Below are 18,384 nucleotides of genomic sequence, written 5' to 3'. Positions count from 1 at the left end.
CAACTTTCCACTATCTACATCTGAGTTGTCTAAGTCCAGTCCTCGAGGGCCTCTATTCTACATGTTTGAAATATTTCTCATCCAGCAAATCTGATTTAAATGTTGACCTCTATACTAATCTATACTGTATATTAACCCACTGCAATTGCAGATAAAAGCTCAAACTTTATTTGAACATGGAAAAATACTCAATGTCAAAACAATCTGACAGTTAGAAGAATAACAGGAAAAAACGAGTTTGTTGCCTTCTGGCTGCCAAGTCTTTCACTTCATTTGCCCGGCTAGAGCAGGTTGGACATTTCCATCCAGGAAAGATCCCATTGTACCTCCGTCACGTCCTGTTTGGTGGCGGGATGGGCGGAGGCGGGAGTCTCCTCGCTAGACCCCGTCCAGCAGCTGCGGGTGTAAAGCATCTTGTACCTTCACAAGAATCATAAAATGGGTCATGTTTTTTTTATAGACATACATTATTATGACCGAGGACCCACTGTATAATAAAATATTTTTCAATATGCTACTGACCTGAAGTGATGAATTAGCAAGATAGCAAGCAGGATGAGGATCATAAGAATGCATAAAACAGCGAGCCACGTCCAGGAGCCTGTTCAAAGAATCGATTAGATTCATTTCAAAGTCTGTATGTTTATAATTCAGGCTTAAAACAAAATGAGTTACTCGAGGTGGAGGCGGCTGACACATCCGTAGAAAAGAAGTCGCCTAAAACAAATAGCAAACGTCAACGCTGAAGAACGAGAGAAGATCCGATAGCGATGATGTCTTACTTGTGACTGACAACCAGCTCTGTGGGCTCTCCAGCGTTCCATCCTCTGACGCACATTTGTAAAAACCTTCGTGTGCCTCGCTCACATTCTGAATGCTTAATTTCATTTCCGCGGTTGGACTGAGGGAACTGGATGTGAACATTTCAATGCCGTTCCTGAAGAAGGTCGTCTTTGTGTGGTTGGGTTTCTGATAGCGACATGCTAAGATCACGCTGCCCCCTTGTGGTACGGAGAAAGCGGGGGTCCTCATGATGACCGGACCGGCTGTCGGACAATATAAAAGTCAGAAAGAAAAAAAAGACGTGACGCTGCGTTGACATCTTTCTGAAGACTCACAGGTGACGGTGACGTGGACAGCATTGCTGCGGCCTTCGGCGCCTTCGCACCAGTACAGCCCACTTTGGCCCTTCGTCATCGAGACCAAGCAGGTGCTGGATCTACCTGGGTTGACTACACTGCCTGGTGAGAAGCATGCACGGGTCTTGGAGTCTGCGGTTCTTCTGAAGTGGCTGGTTGGAGTTTGCCTCAGGACCCAAGCTGTGGAGTTCGTCAGAGTCTCGGGACAGTGCAAGGTAAAGTTCTCGCCTGCGAACATGTGCCTGGAGCTGGGGGTCAGAGTCAGTGAGGGTGGGGGCAACTCTGAAGCACACAAAAAAGTACATACAATATTATATTCAAAATCCGCCGGTGTTACCAAACAAACCTTTCCTCACCTGACACACTCAGTGAAACCGGACCGCTTAGGACCGCCTTGGTGGTGTTAGTATCGGAACACTCGGCCTGGCACCAGTACCTGCCGGCGTCCTCCCTCGCCACGGCGGTGATGGAGTAGCTACCCCCGGAAAGCAGATGCCGGGGGTCCTTCCCCATCCGGGTGGGGCGAGGCTCATTTCTGAACCAGCGGTAAGTCCACGCCAAAGTGGAGTTGGACTCCACCGTACATCGCAGCAGCACACACTCCCCGAGGAAGACCTTCGTCCCTGGCGGCCACACGGTCACGCTGACTCGCGAGTCATCCGGGTTGGAAGTTTGATTGATGCTGCTGAATGATGTCCTCGGGACTGAGAGATGCACAATGCAGAGTAGAGATGTGTCCCCCTCTTTAGCTCCACCTCACCTTCCCAGTAATAAACCATCATGTGATTTTAATTGAAGTCAATTGTGCTGGTGACCTCACCTTTAGAAGCTGCAACGAGGAGTACGAGTGCCGCTACACCTGAAATAACAAAAACAAAACCTCACACACAGGATCGACCAATAATTTTTTTTTAAAAAAGACGTTAAAATAACGCTGATACAAAAGAATGAATCCCCAAGTGTTGTGACAGCCCTGCAAATTGCTTTAAGCTTTGCAGTGCTTGACAAGTCTGGACCAGTCACAGACACACACAGTTGCATGATCTTGTGAGACTTTGTAACTCTGTAACACACAGCCTCACACTTAATGAATCTTTCACGCCGACTAGTCGTTCTCATGGGAACGCCTGGAATGTGGATGGACGAGTATTTTCTTCTCTCGCCAACTCATAAACATGAACACACAGAGACTTGATTGGCAATACCTTGCTTGAAGGTAAAAACTACACAACAAACTACAAACGCATAATTGTGTATTCTCTCTGTATATGCACGATGGTGCAAAAAAGGTTGAGACTTGAAAATAAAATAAAAGTTGAATTGCATCTATTGATGTACTCACCCAGCAATAAAGTTATTAGGATGATGTTCATTCTGCCCCAAGCCTTGAGATCTTTCTCACAAAATGAAAAATTATTATTTGATGATAAATATATATATATTTTCAATCTCAGGTTTTGAAAATATCTCAGTAAAGCAAAAGGCAATGAAAGAGGCCAGTCACAGAAGATAGTGATGGTCATCTTGGTGGAGACATTTCCTTCCTGTGACAATTTGTAAACAGGAGGAGTGGCAGATAAAGGGGGGGGTCAAATTTCCCTAAACTACTTTCAAACTTTCTTTAAATAAGAGCTAGAGCATTCAAAACGTACATGCATGGTTTTGGGTTATGAGAGGAAGCCGGAGTACCCCAAAAAAAAACGATTGAAGATGAGAATCGAACCCAGAACATCAGTAGTGTGAGGCGTATAATATGAATAATATTAAATGACATTCCATAATTTTTCCATTCACTTCAATGCCAACAAAAAATTAACTAGTGTTTTTTTTTTTACTAGGAAATATTTCATTTTAAAAATCTATTTTGTTTTTTTACTGCAAACTCTCCCTTTAACTCTCAAATCTCCTGCAGGTAACCCCTCCCTCACCCCTCCTCCCCTCTTCCCTCCCTCCATCCTTTCACATCCATCCTCCCATAATCCATAGGTTTTCTTCCGGGAACCTCGTACGCGCTGCAGGAATGCCTGCAAGTGCGACCATTGTTTTTGTCCGTGACTGAGGAAGAATAACAAAAGGGCGTCCATCAGAGGAGGAAGACAAAAGAGAAGGAGCAGGAACAGGGAGCAAGAGCAGGAGCAGGAGCAGGGCAGCCAGCCGCTGCAGTCATGGCCGCTAGAGAGATCACCGTTTTTGGCTTTGCCAGTGTGAACAAGGACATCACAGGTGGGTCTTCTTGTGGTTCTGCTTCCCAAACCATCCCCCGCCCTCCTCCGACTCACTGCGGGCTCAATCGGGCATGTCGTCCGCGCCCCCTTCTCTTCTCCTCTCCTCTCCTCCGAGCACGCAGTTTGCTACGCATGACATCTTGTTCGCATGCATGTCCAGATGCATGCAGCGGGAGAACATTCAGCAGAACATTCAAGGACCTCTGCACGGACTAAAAATTGGGTTTTAAAAGGGCGGGGGGGGGGGAGCGTAAGATAATGTGAAAGCAATTTATTAGATTTCCAGCTGATTGGAAGCCGTTTAAGTGGGTTTTTTTTTTCTGCCATCCAGTGTGTGGAAAAAGGAGGGGGGGTGCTCTAAGGCAGATGTTCCATGCATCTCCATGCTCTTTTCTAAATTTTTGAATCCTTGTAACACATTGGCTCCTGCTGTGTTAATTACTCCTAATGGCTCTTAGAGTCGCACTGTGATGATTGAATCAAGCATCACTTCATTCAAAACACCCTCCTGGCAAAAGGGGGTGGGCTGCGCCGGAGTGGGGTGGGGGGGGGGGGGACGCTGAGCCTTCCTGTAGGCTAGCACAAGGTCATCGCTCTCAGTTGAATATTTCTGTCTGGAACATCTGAGTTTACTTTTGAGGGGGTGGTTCTGTGTCATACTGCTCACCCCTCCCCTTTGTATTACGGGGGGGGGTGCCAATCGAAACTACTTTTTGGGCCCACAATCTAAAAACTTCATTTCTTGACATCACTGACATCTTCTTGTCTCTTTCATCCACAGACAGCATCAGGAAGATCATCGAGAAATCAACCATCAAGTTCATTTGCGGGATTAAGCTCGACACCAAGAGTGGTAAAACCGAGGACCGGATTCTGGTAAGTTTGAAGACGACTCGGGTATTTCACAAATTATTTTCTAATGGCAGCCCCAAGCGTAGCGAACAGCACAGCTCGGTGAGAAAAGGGATTTTTGTTAACCACACAGAAGAAAGCAGGGCGGGTTCCTCAGATGCCGCTGGTTAAGCGGTAGGGGGGCTGAGCAGTCCACGGCGTTTGATTCCAGGGCACTTTCATCTGAGAATATAGGGCAGAGATGCAAGATCTCCTTTTTGTTTAGTGCCAGTTTATCTGGATTCGATCTGGGCCAATCGGCTCGCCCGCTATGAACTTGGAATGGATAGAAAGGATGAAGGCTTGACTCATGTGAAGGATTAAGATGGAGATTGACACGACGATCAATTGGTTATGTTTTTATGATTTACAATATCCTCAGTTGCCCTTCCTGCAAACCCCGCAAGGCCAATGAGCTTTTATCCCGCTCAGAATCGGTCTGGCTTTTGGCAGCTTCTGCTGCTCTGTGTTCATGATTCATCGCGTGGCAAGAGCAGGCAGTTAAATATTTTTTTTCTTTTTTTTTACATGTGCAGCCTTTGATTACCGCGCAATCCTTCCAAAACTCTCCCTCCATAACACCTCTCTCCGTTTATCTTTGAACGGGGAAGCCGTCGTTCGTTACGTCGCCCCCTGCTGGGTCCCCGCGTCATCTACTTAAGTACCGATTTTGATCAGTCACGCCGGTTTAGGGATTTTTTTTTTTTTGAAATGCACTTCTGTGTCATGTTGGTAATCCACAAGAACATTGGGTGGGAGTGCAAAGTCAGATGTGTGGAAATGTACCGGAGGTTACGAGGTGCGTTTCGCGCTCTGACGCATGAAAGACTTCGGAGACGATTGAAGACTTGAGAAGACTTCAGTTGTGTTCTCGTGGCGGCAGCGGTAATGACGTTCCTCCTGCTGCGTCAGCGCACTTCACATCCGTTTACTCTTAACTATGCCTCCGACTGCCGACTCATTACTGTAATGCGATACGGTCGGGCTTTATCGACTCGGAGTATCTATCCAGAATGTTTGGAAGCGCTCCGGCTTGGAGTCCTTCCTCGCCACATAAGAAAGCGCCAGGTGGTGGTTTTCGCAATCGTGTGCTCATGCTAAATGTTGTGTCAGAACCGCCATATTTTGAAAATTCATCACCTTTACACACAAGTGACCTTGTGGAATTTTTCTGTATTTCTTTTAACTCTTTCACTGCCAGCCCAGCTAAAATGGATCTTTGACATCTATGGCCGTTAGAAAAATAATTTAAGAGAGCATTTTACAAATGTGTCGGAATCTTTCTGGAGACTTCTCAACCACACGGGATCGATTAACTTTTAAAAGCTCTGGCGATTCTTTCAATATTTAATAGCAAACGGACAATCCGCTTGTTATTCTCATTTTGTTCAGAAGCATCCGTGTGAAAGCATACAGTTCCTGTTGTTCCTCTGAGAGACTCTTTGGTCTCCAGGGAGTGTTTTAGTCGGGCCTTCGGAGTGTATGAAGTAAATGATTGGGAGCGACGGGGCAGAAAATGCGAGCAGGAGTAGCAGAGGGCAGTGCTCTTTGCTGCTGGTTGAACGCATCAACCTGCCAAAAACTAACCCCGAGATGCTACCTGACTTTTTCAGTTGCCAAGAACGGATGTGCGCTCCATTTTCTGTGCTCGAAAACAGCTGGGAAGGTAGAAATATCCGTCTTGGCGCTAACGAGTGATTAGGTTGCAAATTAGCTCGCGAGATAGCAAATGCTAGCTTTGGTAGTCAAGAAAGAATCTGACTGTACTCAAAGATATGCCTTGTACCTTTTTTGGTATATACAGAAGTCTTTTTGACATTTTAAGGCCACGTTTGTTTGTTTTTATTTGTGACAGCTCAAACGAGTCTAATTTGATGTCTATTTTTGTGCCCAGTACAAGTAACACAAATCAAGTAGCGTTTTCATTCTCTTGCTATTTTTGCTGATGAGCGCAGTGAAAAAGGGGGCGTTTGCGCCGTTGTAGGCGTGAACACAATCCAACTCGAATCTCAAGGCACGACAAGGTTTATAATATGTTTCGTCGCAATCTAGCCAAACACATCTTACGACTCAAATGCTAAAGACATAACGTCTTCCCCTGAAGCGCTAATGTAAACGCGGTAAGAAAGTTGTGGCGGCTTGTCGAGCCCAAGGCCACTTTGTGCCGAAATGTGAGAATGAATGGAACCATCTTTTTTTGTTTTTCCCCCTGCCTGAACGAAGTCGTCTACCGAACACGGAAGGGCTTTTAGTCGGATCAATACAAGAACACGGAAAGAAAGCAATAGATGAGTCTCATCCTTTACTGTCTTATATAGCGTGCAGATTATCGTTTTCCGTCCTGTCATAACCAATTAAAAATTCCCTCGATCGTTTTCAGCAACAACAAAATGGCGTCGATATGATTCGTCTCTCCTCAGGTGCTGGCGACCTGGCGTCTCTACTTCCTGGCGCCCAAGATTCCCGCCAAGGTACCGCGACATACATTTCCGGCTAAAGTCGGAATCTTCTCTCAACGAATGTTTGACGACAGGTTGAAACCACGTTTAACTTCTTGGAGATCCGAGCTTTGAATTCACACCCCGATCACCAGGTGAGTTTCTGTTCACGAGTCACGGTTGAGTTCTTGATTGACTGCTCTTGTCGCAGGTCGTTATCGACACCGACAAGTCAACCTGCTGCCTGAGGTTCGAGTCACGTGACCACCTCAACCACGTGGTCAGCCACATCAATTATGCGCTCTCACGGATTTTCAACAACTCAGTGTTTGCGTAAGACTCACCGGCTCGCAACTGGACGACTTAATAAGCGCATGACCCAGACATTTCCGTCTTTTGCGATGTCTTGACCTCCGCAGACCTTCCATCTGTCACTCCGATAGCGATCTCTCCGAGGGCAGCAGGAAGTATTCGCCCAGCTCGGAGACGTCGGTGGAAACTCAGCGGGCCTGCGGTAAGGAAAATGAGCAAGTTATCTGTCACACGATTAGTTTCCGTGGTGTTCTTTTTTATACACACACACACACACACACACACACACATACACACACACGATCAAAGATGTCTGTTCCCCCCCACAGGAGGATTTTCAGAAACGTACGCCGCGCTGTGTGACTATAATGGCATCAGCTGCAAGGAGGAAGTGCAGTGGGTAAGGAAATCGTTTTGAAATGTTTCACCGTGCCAACAGACCGATGAGTAATATAAAGGTGGGGGAGTCGAGTCACGTGACTCGACTCCGACTTGAGTCGCCGATTTTAGAACTTGGCTGAATTGATCTAAGACTGTCTGTTTCTAAATCGTTTGCACTTTTGTTGACTTTTTGTGACTTTATCTGTGTCCTCTAGGACGTGGACACCATCTACCACTCCCAGGACAACCGTGAGTTTAACCTGCTGGACTTTAGCCACCTTGAAAGCAGGTCAGATGATGCAAAAACAAACATATACACAAACATGCTAGCTTACAAATAAATTCTGATGGTCCCCCCGCCCCCCCTGCAGGGATCTGGCAGTGATTGTCGCATCAGTGGCGTACAACACGTGGTTCACTAAGCTGTACTGCAAAGACCTACGCTTGGCAAGTGAAAATTAATCCGTGGCTGCGTTGTTTTGTTGTCAAACGGGAAGCTTACGTTTTCATATGCTTAATTGCGTTCAGGGCTCGGAGGTGACCGAGCAGGTCCTGCACACGGTCAGTAAATCATCCAGCCTTGAAGAGATCACGCTGGAGAACGTCGGGTTGAAATCGTAAGCACCCAAAAAATAAAATCGATTTTACAGCTGAACGAGGGTTTGACTCAAGTGGAAAATTCTTAAAGTGATCTTGGGTTGAGTCTTGAATATTAAGCAGAAAGAACTTTGGGAGAAGATTCCAACAATTTCCAGCATTTCATTTCCTGTGTTGCAGAGACTTCCCACAGAAGATGTCGACCGCTCTCTCGGAGAACCCCGCCGCTGTCATCCACTCGCTCAACCTGGCCCACAACTCTCTGGACAACCAAGGTGGAGATAAGCGGCCATTACACTCTAAGAATAACCAGCTCTGAATCCAACCATCCTCCAATTTTCACGGACATTTGACAAGCCACGGGTGTCTCCGCTGGAAGTTAATTTTAAGGGTGGTGACGCATCTTCGGAGGCTCTAGCGCCCGTGTCTAAGTGACCGTTAGCGAGACGCCCAAGCGCTAATTGCTCCTGATGAGTCGACTGCCACCACGCACGGATGGTCGCCGGTGTGTGACTGTGACTGCGAGTGTTAATGAGAGAGCGACTTGTCTGAACAGGAGGCCATGTTCAAATGTTCACAAACGACTCGCTATTTCACTCTTGACTTGTTTTGTGGGAATATATTGCCACTTTTGTAACATTTATTTAGGCGTGGCCAGTCTGATCCAGCAAATGTGCCACCTCAGCAAGGGTCTGCGTCTCCTCAACCTCTCCAAGACCTCGCTCACCTCAAAAGGTTGTTGGATTTCCCCGCCATTTTTGATTCGTTCAAATAACATTCGACCAATCCACCTCTTCTCTATCTAGGGGTGGTGTCGCTTTCTATGGCGCTCAACTCCAGTGACGAATACTCCAACTCGCTTCTGCACCTGGACCTGAGCAAGAACCCCGGAGTCCTGTCCGGGGACGACGCCTCGGTCAGGAAGCCCCATGCATTTTCTTAAAATGGAGCCATTTGTCCTTGACGTCTCTTCTTTCTGTCTTTGCAGAGCTTGTATCTGTTTTTGTCGCATCCCAACTGCCTGGTGCATCTGGATTTGTCGGGCACAGATTGCTCTGTGGACTCAGTAAGGCTTTAACCGTCCAAAGCTGTGTGTCCTTCCTCTGCTCGGATTTAACCCTTTCCACTCTGTCCTCCGGCAGCTATTCGGGGCTCTACTGAGGGGCTGTTGCGCTGATCTCTCCTTTCTCAATCTTTCCAAAAATTCCTTCTCAAACAGGTCAGTCCTGTGCAAAGGGCTAGAACCTGGCCAATATGAGAAAACCGAGTCACGATCTCGGTGGTAGAATGAATTAAACTCTCCGGCTGTGTCGTATTTTTTGGCAGAACTCACTGTTTGCTCTTCACGGATGGATTTGAGAGCTCTCATTGTGTATGAATACTTAAGTGGTGCCATCCGTCATCGCTTTCTTCTGTCTATGTGGCCACTCTCGCCTCATCTCATCCATCTCGCTTTCTCGTTTCCTACTCTTACTGTTTTTTTTTATATATACCTAGCAGGAAAGGGAAGGACACACTGCCGTTGTTCCGTCAGTTCTTCAGCTCCGCCTTCAGCCTCACCCACGTCAGCCTGGCCGCCATGAAACTCCCCCCTGACGTCTTCAGGTACTCCCTCAATTTTCCCAAACACTCGTTCCCACTTGAGCTTCTTGCAAAGAGCAATTGTCTGGGTCAACAGGGCTCTGCTATTGGGCTTAACCTCCAACCCTCACATCAGTGACCTTCATCTGGACATCAGTGGCTGTGAGGTGAGAACAGATCCAGAATACGACGGTTCTTCTGCGATCTTGAGCTTGTTTGCCTTTTCTTACCATCCTCCAGCTTCGATGTGCTGGCGCTGCCGTCCTGCAGGAGCTCTTCCCCAGAGTCTCTTCCATCTCCACTCTGGACATCTCAGACAACGGTACGGTGACACGGGGTGACATGCCCTTCCCATCCTGTTTTGACCTTGTCTGGTTTTGTCAAGTTTATCCCCGGGGCGACTTTTGAGATGTTCTCGTGTCGACAGGTTTGGATGCCGACTTGCTCACGGTTCTGCCCGCCCTCTCCCGACACCACTCGCTGAAACACCTTCATCTCGGCAAGAACTTCAACATCAAAAACAGGTGATCCGCGTCACGCTTTTAATGTGGTTATTTGCGGCTCAAAGAAAAAAAAAAAAAACTCAAACACGGCATGTGCCAGCTGGAATCAACAGCTCTGTTGACTCTAGTTCACTTTTCAGACGCCGTCGGCTTCTCACCCGCTATGCAGCTGCAGCTAAATTACGATAATTATCCTCGGCTCATTCGCTGTCTGTCTTCACGTCTTTACATCCGCAGAGTTTTGGATGAAGTCCTGCAGAAGTTGGTGCAGCTCATACAAGAAGAGGAATGTGTGAGTGAGGACAGGATGATCTATCCAAATGCTCTTCTATAGACATCACGACAGCTCGAGAGAGAAAGAGAAATCTTGTTCACACTACGTTTCCCAGAAACATGAATTATTTCTGTCTCCCTGTTTGCCTTGTGTTCCACCATCTTCACATGCATGTATAATCAATAATTCATACGTGCAGTGTATCAAACCACATGGAAACACACTTCCTGTGTCTCTCCCCAGGCCCTGCAGACCTTGTCGCTGACCGACTCGCGCCTCCGTTCCCGGGGTACGGTTCTGGTCAACGCCCTGGGGAGCAACACCTGCCTGAGGAAGGTGGATCTGAGCGGCAACAACATGGACGACATCGGCGCCAAGATGCTGAGCAAAGCCCTGCAGATTAACACCACGCTCCGGTAAGCTTGTGGTTTTTGAGGAGGTCGGAGGTGGTTACAGGTAGCGGGGGTGGAAAATTTGGGTGGCAAATGTTCATCCATGTGCACACTGCAGGAGCGTGACATGGGATCGCAACAGTACCTCTGCAGCGGGATTTCTTGACGTGGCCAGAGCACTTGAACAGTAAGAGCATAAGATTGTCTTTTGGGGTTATTAAAATTTTACTATTATTATCATCAGGGAAAACGAGCGTGTAGTTCTTCACCTGCATTTTCGTAAGCAGTTATCCCGTCAGATTTAGTTTGTGCAGTAAGACCTGCAGTGCCAACGTCGTTGAAAATGGCAACACGAGCCTGGCGAATTGATGTTTTCCTCGTGGCTATCTTAAAATGTTCAGCCGTCGCTTCAGGCCAAGTCGGACATGGTTGAAGAGGGTATTACTTGCCCTCATGAGGGGATATTATGGGATGGGTTTGTCCAGTGGCCATACTGAACTGAGCTAACCCTCAAATATGGAGGCAGCCGTGGAAAAGTGGTTAGCAAAAGTGTATGCCCGATGCAACTCACCGCCACGTTTTCTCTCCTCTTCTTAAGTAATTTCACCCTGCAGTACATGCCTCTCCCCCTGAGCGACATCAGTCAGGCGTACCGTAGCGCCCCCGAGAGGACGGAGCAGGCACTGACCAAGGTTGGTGCAGCGTGGTGGTGTTGTTTTTGGGCTCGGTGGAGAAATCCTGACTTCCTGCGTAGATCCAACGAGCTCTGGTGAGGAACAACCAGACTCAGCGGTTCTCCCAGCGCCAGGCTCTGCGGCTGCATCAAGGCCTCGTCACCAGCACCGCAGAGCAGGTAGCGCTGCTGTTTTGACAGCCGGTGGTGGCCTCGATCTCATATGAAACATTTTTTCCGTTTCCAAGGTGATGGAGCGTCTGTGCGCACGCGTTCAGCAGCAGGTGTGCCTGCTACGAGGCGTCGGTGAAGCGGAGGATATTCAGGCGGCCAAGCAAGTGCTAAAGGAGGCCAGGAATTCCCGCGCGGTGAGCCACCCGAGTCTTCAAGTGCGGGGCAGTAAAGCTGAAAGCATGTTTTGTTTTTGCACACTCCAAGCTGTACCCCTCCCTGTGCGAGCTGGCGCACGTGCTCTCTGTGGACGGGCCGGTGCGACAACGTTTGGACTCGCTGGCTGGCGAGCTTGCCAAAGCTGCCGACAAAGAACTTCAGGTTGTTTCCATTGCTTGTCCAAGCGCCCAATTCCGGTTCAGGCCGTAAGTGTTCCTTAGGTGACGGAAGGCTGCTGTTGCACAGGTGATCGTCGATTCAATGGTGTCTCTCTGCCGTGAGCTCTGTCCTCTGTCGTCCGCCGCGGCGGAGCGACTGTCCCCGCCGCTCTCGTCCGTCTCGGACCGCGTGTCCGTACCTCGCGCCACCATTCGCACCGCCCTGATGGAAAGAGCAGCGCAGGACGTCCACCGAGCCTTAGAGTAACTCTTCCGTAATTCGGGCAAACTACTGATTTTCATACCCACGCGGGTATGTCGTTTAAAGAAAACCATTTTCCTTCCGTAGAGAAGTCAAGCTGTCCGTGGTGTCCTATCTCACCAACTCCATCGTGGACCAAATCCTGCAGGAGCTCTACGCCACCCACAAGACGCTGGTAAATCCGACGTTGTCGACATTCACGTGTGCCTTGGGCGGTCAAATTTCCATCCTTAAAGAGGACTCCCTGTCCCAGACCCGGCAGGTGTCTCATCTGAAACGCTGGGATGGCTCGTGCGAAGACGGGACTGGCTGGAGGTTCAACAGACATAGAGACTCTCTGGACATCACTGAGGAGGAGCTCGGCACCAGTATAGTAAGTGAGGGTACGCTGTGAGGAGAACCGCAGGGATCTAGTAGTTCCGTGCCACCAGGTCTAAGATCTGAATTTCACCCAGCAAAAGCAAAGCGTTTGACTTCCTGTACCGTTTCAGATATTGAGACTTCTTTGTGCATCCTGTTTTCATGCCCGCCCAATTATGTGTCAGTTCGTCAAATTAATAAAGACAAAGTGGTCCCTTTTTGTCTTTGTTTAGCTTAAAACATTGTTGTCTTGAGGGGAGTTCCTCAAGGTTCCGTCTTCAGCCCCTTTGTCCTCACTTTAATAAGAAACTTCTCTGCAAGCCTTTGCTAACAATTTAAAGACCTCAAATATCTCTGTATCCTTCACCCTGAAGGATCTCAGGTACAATCTGTCAACATTCTATATTTAGCCCTGGAACGTCTTTGTATTCTCGGGCCTTGACGTCATGTTTCTGTCTCCAGTCCTTTCAGTATCTTCTTCCCTTCCAGGACACAATAGCCATTAAGAAGCGCAGCTCGAGAACGAGACGAATACGACCCGTCTCCACCAGGCTGAGTGAGTAGTCCCACACATCCCGCCTCTACCTCTTCTTTTCCCGTCAGACCTCCAATCCCCCCTGCAATGACACAAATGGCTCCATTAGAGTACTTTCTGATCAGCCCATTTTTTCCCTTTTGCGGTATTGCCTTCTGAAAGATGACTTTATGGTTTCTTCAGCGGCGGCTGAGCCGTAATGGACCTTTCGGGAAATATCCCTGATTGATGATAGGGGAGATTAACAATCAAAACATCAGTTGATTGTTTACTGATGGGCTGCATTGATGGCAAGTCTGCCTCACAGTCAGACGTTGATTCTTGGTTCTTCTGAGTTTGGACGTTCTCAACTTGGGTCAGTTTTCATGCGCACCCATCCATATTCTCTTCGCCCTCAGGTCTCTGCGACGACTCCAGCTCCTCGCCGCCCCCTTCCATCCCGTCCTATTCCACACCTCTGTCCCGCTCAACCTCCTGGGAGGGCCTGTCTGAGTTGCCCACGCAGGGTCTGCCCCTCCACCACGTGACCAGAGTCCGCCCGAGACCTCCGCGCAGGCACAAAGGAGGATACCTTCCGGCTGAGACGGTGAGGGGCCTTTCGCTCCTACTATCTCGCCATTTGTAGTACACTTTAATACCAGAGCTGGCAAAAGTTTGCACACCCCGTACTTGAATGTGGGGTTGTAACGGATTAACAGTATTTCCATTCATTCCAACGGGGAAATATGATTTGAAGTACAAGGACATTCTGTGTTATGTTCTTTGTGATCAGCAGTGTAGTGAAAATGGAGGAATAAGCCCGCTGGATGATGGACTGCCAGATTTCTATACTAAAAGAGTCCTTCCAGACAGGTAAGAGCTTCCTTATTCCTGTTGTTAAAATCATTTTGGGACATTACTTCAAATCTGCCTCACTTCAAACTATATGAAAAGTCACGATGCTTTTCCATTATTTCAAAATCAACAGATGTCATTTGTCCAAAGGTTTTTGAATGCACCAATTTGCCTCAAGAAAATGTGCAAATATTTTGTTTGCATTCCACATTGGATTATAAAACGACAAAGCAGGAGGTATTGACAGAGATAAACCATTGTGTATATGAAGAGGTGTTGCCTAGCAACAGTCAAACAGCAGAAGGAGAAACCGCAAATACGCGGCTGTTGAATGCAACGAGGTCCCGACAGAGTTGACAGAGGACGCGAGGTATAATTGTGCCAGACGGGAGCGAGTTTGTCTGACACGCCAACTATGACCTTCATCGTCTCCCGCAGTCAACTCTCCTCTTTGCACAACACGCACTCGCTGAGGAGGAAGAAGAGGAGGAACGTGCTCGCCATCTTCGGTTTCCGCAGAAACCGCAACCAGACCAACCAGGAGTCGGACGTCGACTTTTACGGCGAGCACGCCGTTGCTACGGCACCATCGGGGTTCGTATACCAAAACGTATCAAACGCCCCTCTCACTTGCCCATTAGTCCCGCCTCACACAAATTCCGCTAATGTCGTGCGTTACATCGCTGCCACCAAAATACCATCTGCTCCGCATCTTGCAGTGTTCCAAAACGCATCTTCGTGGTTGTTTTGAGGACACTCAGCGGCTGTGAGTCCCCTAAACGACCCAGAAAAATATGTGCCTCATCTTGTTCAATATGCCAAGCAACTTATGGTGTACACAGGCGTGAGGACACAGATGTCGACAACAGCCGGCAGATCGCACTTTCTTTGCCAGAAAATGAAACTATATCTGTCCATTTTATGTCTTTTGCATTTTAATAGAGAATACCAGCACTGAGTTGTAAAACAATATTTTAAAATAATAATGAAACAGAATGTAAAGACAAACTGTAGAATTCCTGTCAAGGTAGCCGGAGTCGGAATGTCCGGTTAGTTCAATGTGAGAATCTGGGCGCGAATTGTGGCCTCCAGCAGTTCCTTGCGAGTGCCGTTTTATATTTCTGTGTTTGACTAACTTTTGATGCTCGTGTGTTTTGTCTTCAGGGCAGCCACAGAGAACGTGTACACACTCCTCCAGCCCCCAAGGGCCAAAGCAGGGTCTCCCGGAGATAGACCCGATGGGAAGAATACTCTGGTTCTGAGTCTGCCACCACCCATGTCGGGCATTCCGTATTCAGTGATGGCAGGAAGCAAACACCCCTTTTACTCCCCCATTGAGGTACTGACGCCACCGGGTCAAAGATTTTTACATAATTTCTCAAACTATTCCGGGTTGTTTTCGACAGCGCTCCGAAAAAGATGCGGGGCCCGGTGATCATCCGCCGAAAGAGGCCGACAAGTATTGGGCGGACGACAAGCAGAGGACCAGCGAGGTTCTGCAGGCCGAGGACATATGGCTGGACACCAGGACGGGCGAGCGGCACGTGGAGAGGCGGCGCTCGGACGAGAGGCCAGGGGAGGCGTGGACCGTGGACAGACACCCGGACCGACAAATAGACAGACAGTGGACGGCGGAGAGACACACGCAGTGGCAGATTGATCGCAAGATGGAGAGACAGCGGCTGGGCGGCAGGCAGATAGACCGCTCGTGGTCGGAAGGCAAGCAGACGGACGTGCAGCTAGATGCCCAGTTGACAGACAGAAGTGTCTGGAAGCCCGACAGACATCACTTCACTCCGAGGCCGTTGCCGCCGTACCCCTCGGACAGGACGCCCTCGCCCAAACAGGAAGTGAGCGCCGAGGTGGACGCACAGGGGGAAAGGCGGGTCAGTCCCGATTCTTGCCCGGAAGGGTGGAGGAGCGGCTACGGCGGGCGAGCGGCCCCCAAACCTGAACCCCCGCCGCAAAGTAGCAAACCCAATTTGTCCAAACTACGGCAGAGGCATCGGGTGGAGAGCTCAGACACACTACCTGGTAAGGGTAGTTGTAGGGGGTCAAAGTTCATGCCTGTGAGTGTTGCTATGTTGGAGGGACTTCAAAATACAATTTGCTCTGTTGCTGCAGAAGAAGATGACGATGTCCAGAGGGAACCGGCCAAGAAGGACCAGGAAAAAAGAAGAGACCAGGAGACTCAACCTCCGCCGATTCCCGAAAAGGTATACGACAAATCTCCTTGCGCTTAATTACTTTGCGAGTTGACTTTCTGCGCCGACGGGCTTCAAACAGCCAAAGGCGACGTCGTACGTGACTTTCCTGAAAGAGCCTGCCCCGGAGAGGAGCTTGCCCCCTCCACCTTTGCCCCCTCCGTTCGGCAGACATGCGCACGGGCTGCCCGACAGAGCTGCCAGTCAAGGTGCGTGAAAACAAAACAACACCGTCAGTCAGACATAAATGTGACGATCGTGTCGATTTAGAAATATTTTCATTTCCTTTCACTCACTCAGGTGAAGAAGGATTGCGCCCTCAGGCACCTATCAAGCCTCAAAGGAACCGGAAAGCCATGTCGTGCGACGCAGGTATCGCCTTATGATACGGTCCACGAGTCCAAGTGTCAGTCTGCCATTTTGTATCTTGCTAACGTTGCGCCATGTCTCCCCCTTACCCATGTCCTCCATCAACTCAGGCACGGACAGGGACAGCCCCAATAGCATTGAGAAGCCCCCCAATCGCAAACCCCCAGAGAAAAAGCCTAGACTGCCCCAAAACAGAAATAAGTCACTGGACTTGTCTGGTACATGTCTGCTTTTTATATCTGTGTGCTGTTAGTGTGATGTTTGTCCTGTATTGATGTACCAGTGTTAAAATTTCCACCATTTGAAAATGTAACGATGAATTAATTCGCTATGTATAAATTACGATTGTATTTATGATGAATGATTCAAACATTGTACGCAACTGGATGTAAAAATCTGATTATTTTTTTTGTCTTCACAGACAGCTTCAACTCAACACATGGTCACAGCGAGTTGGTGTGATGATGTCACAGCACACACACGTGCTCCCCTTATTTAACAGTGTTTGCTTCTTGAGAAGACCGCCCTCAACTTCTTATCTGACTTGTGGCTTGTAAAATCTTCATTTTTTTTAGTCATATTATCAGAATGTGATTTCTACAACTGGAGTGCCCACCGACACAGCCGACTGCCTTGAACATGACTTGAGGATTTATATCTGAAAGGTGATATTATATTTTATAGAGAGAGAGAAAAACAAATCAATATTATGTATGAGCACCCCCAATAAACCATAAGTGTATGAACGAATGTATGAATAAAAAAATGTAATGGATAAACTATTTTTGCTGGACTGTTTTTTCTAGTTTTGCTATTTTACTTATTTATTATTTTGTGCTTATTAGTTGTGTCCATTCATCCATGCAGACAGAGGAACATTTCCGACACTGCTGTCTTACCTGCTGCCAAGGAACCGTCATGGACTTGAGGTCAGGCTCTCCATTCCCAAACTCATCATTGATTGATGCATTATTTTATTTCGATTTTTCTTTTACTTGCTATAGGAAACTTTTCCCTGGCAAAACAGACGTGTGTGTACATGTGGCTCCTTAAAGTGCAAACTGCCCCACATCAGCAGTCATTAGTCCGCTTTGAGGATCTAATCACTCGCGGTCGCTTTGATGATCGACCTTGCAGGTGGATGCTATTTAAACCTCATAAATAATGTCACCCCTCCCAAGCCGCCCACCACCCTTCTTGCGTTGGCATGGCGACAGCTTTTCCCGCCACAAGCTGGAGAATATGGAACAGCAGGGGGCGACTGATCACTATAAATAGGCAGAGGCAGGCATTGGACACACATACATACACAACTGGAGCCTTCCCGGTTGCCATTAGCAACCGTTGCCCTGACCTTTTCTCCTTTTCCGATGTAATGAGTCCAAAGCAAGCCTGACGACAACGCGTGCGCACACACCACATCAGAGTCGAAATATTTATCAGTCTATCATTTTAATTTGACTTTCCATTCATCTGGAAGTCTAGTTAGATCCTTTACGATAGAATATTGCACATTTTCTAACCAAAATAAGGCTTTCATCCGGGGTAGGGTTTCAATAAAGGGGTAGGGCTGCAAACAAGGGTATCGTTATGCGAGCAAATGAGCACTCACAATAATGAATCTTTCCGTTCCGCACTTGATATTGCACATTTGTTCATGTGGGCAGTACGGCTGATGAAATAAAAGGTAAGGCTCTCGCTGGGTAATTGACAGCTTCTCTCCGGAAGCAAGTTTCATGCGGATGTATGGCCTCATTAGCGCTTTTATTGCCGTTTACAAGTTTACAAGCAAGCTGCGGAGAAATGGCTGAGCCGTGCCGTGAACTTTTAAACTCACTGTGGTTGTCGCTTGTTTTCTCATTTTTT

At 48.1% G+C, this 18,384-nt stretch overlaps 2 protein-coding genes across 7 annotated transcripts; one reads left to right on the top strand and one right to left on the bottom strand.

Moving 5' to 3' along the window:
- Positions 1-145: 145 nt before the first annotated feature.
- Positions 146-7,170, bottom strand: LOC125976260 (low affinity immunoglobulin gamma Fc region receptor II-b). Of its 3 annotated transcripts, XM_049732311.1 has the most exons (9): positions 7,038-7,170; positions 2,482-2,532; positions 1,960-1,998; positions 1,496-1,843; positions 1,121-1,421; positions 783-1,048; positions 676-717; positions 523-601; positions 146-420 (listed from the first exon to the last, which is right to left on the bottom strand). In XM_049732311.1, exons 2-9 carry the CDS (start codon positions 2,510-2,512, stop codon positions 282-284), a joined length of 1,245 nt encoding a protein of 414 aa, XP_049588268.1. In that variant the 5' UTR covers positions 2,513-2,532; positions 7,038-7,170; the 3' UTR covers positions 146-281. The 3 variants fall into 3 exon arrangements, with proteins under 3 accessions (XP_049588268.1, XP_049588266.1, XP_049588267.1); XM_049732309.2 differs by lacking the exon at positions 7,038-7,170 and having other exon boundaries at positions 783-1,046; positions 1,119-1,421; positions 2,482-2,970; XM_049732310.2 differs by lacking the exon at positions 7,038-7,170 and having other exon boundaries at positions 146-396; positions 2,482-2,970.
- LOC125976259 (capping protein, Arp2/3 and myosin-I linker protein 3) lies at positions 3,122-17,300 on the top strand. Of its 4 annotated transcripts, none has more exons than XM_049732306.2 (40): positions 3,123-3,362; positions 4,146-4,240; positions 6,676-6,726; positions 6,789-6,848; positions 6,905-7,026; positions 7,113-7,207; positions 7,335-7,405; positions 7,602-7,675; positions 7,758-7,833; positions 7,915-8,003; positions 8,164-8,258; positions 8,632-8,718; positions 8,790-8,899; positions 8,972-9,049; positions 9,126-9,202; positions 9,484-9,588; positions 9,662-9,731; positions 9,805-9,886; positions 9,992-10,088; positions 10,305-10,359; positions 10,585-10,757; positions 10,852-10,920; positions 11,332-11,425; positions 11,488-11,586; positions 11,655-11,774; positions 11,845-11,958; positions 12,043-12,218; positions 12,304-12,391; positions 12,470-12,589; positions 13,066-13,132; positions 13,510-13,697; positions 13,884-13,963; positions 14,384-14,539; positions 15,110-15,284; positions 15,352-15,979; positions 16,070-16,161; positions 16,232-16,358; positions 16,450-16,521; positions 16,629-16,736; positions 16,940-17,300. In XM_049732306.2, exons 1-40 carry the CDS (start codon positions 3,305-3,307, stop codon positions 16,978-16,980), a joined length of 4,434 nt encoding a protein of 1,477 aa, XP_049588263.1. In that variant the 5' UTR covers positions 3,123-3,304; the 3' UTR covers positions 16,981-17,300. The 4 variants fall into 4 exon arrangements, with proteins under 4 accessions (XP_049588265.1, XP_049588263.1, XP_049588264.1 ...); XM_049732307.2 differs by having other exon boundaries at positions 9,481-9,588; positions 13,887-13,963; XM_049732305.2 differs by having other exon boundaries at positions 9,481-9,588.
- Positions 17,301-18,384: the final 1,084 nt, after the last annotated feature.

The sequence above is a fragment of the Syngnathus scovelli genome, chromosome 10, assembly GCF_024217435.2.
Source record: "Syngnathus scovelli strain Florida chromosome 10, RoL_Ssco_1.2, whole genome shotgun sequence".
In the NCBI taxonomy this organism is placed as follows: Eukaryota; Metazoa; Chordata; class Actinopteri; order Syngnathiformes; family Syngnathidae; genus Syngnathus; species Syngnathus scovelli.
The sequence above is the reverse complement of the archived record's forward strand: the minus strand, read 5'-3'. Positions and strand labels throughout refer to the sequence as shown.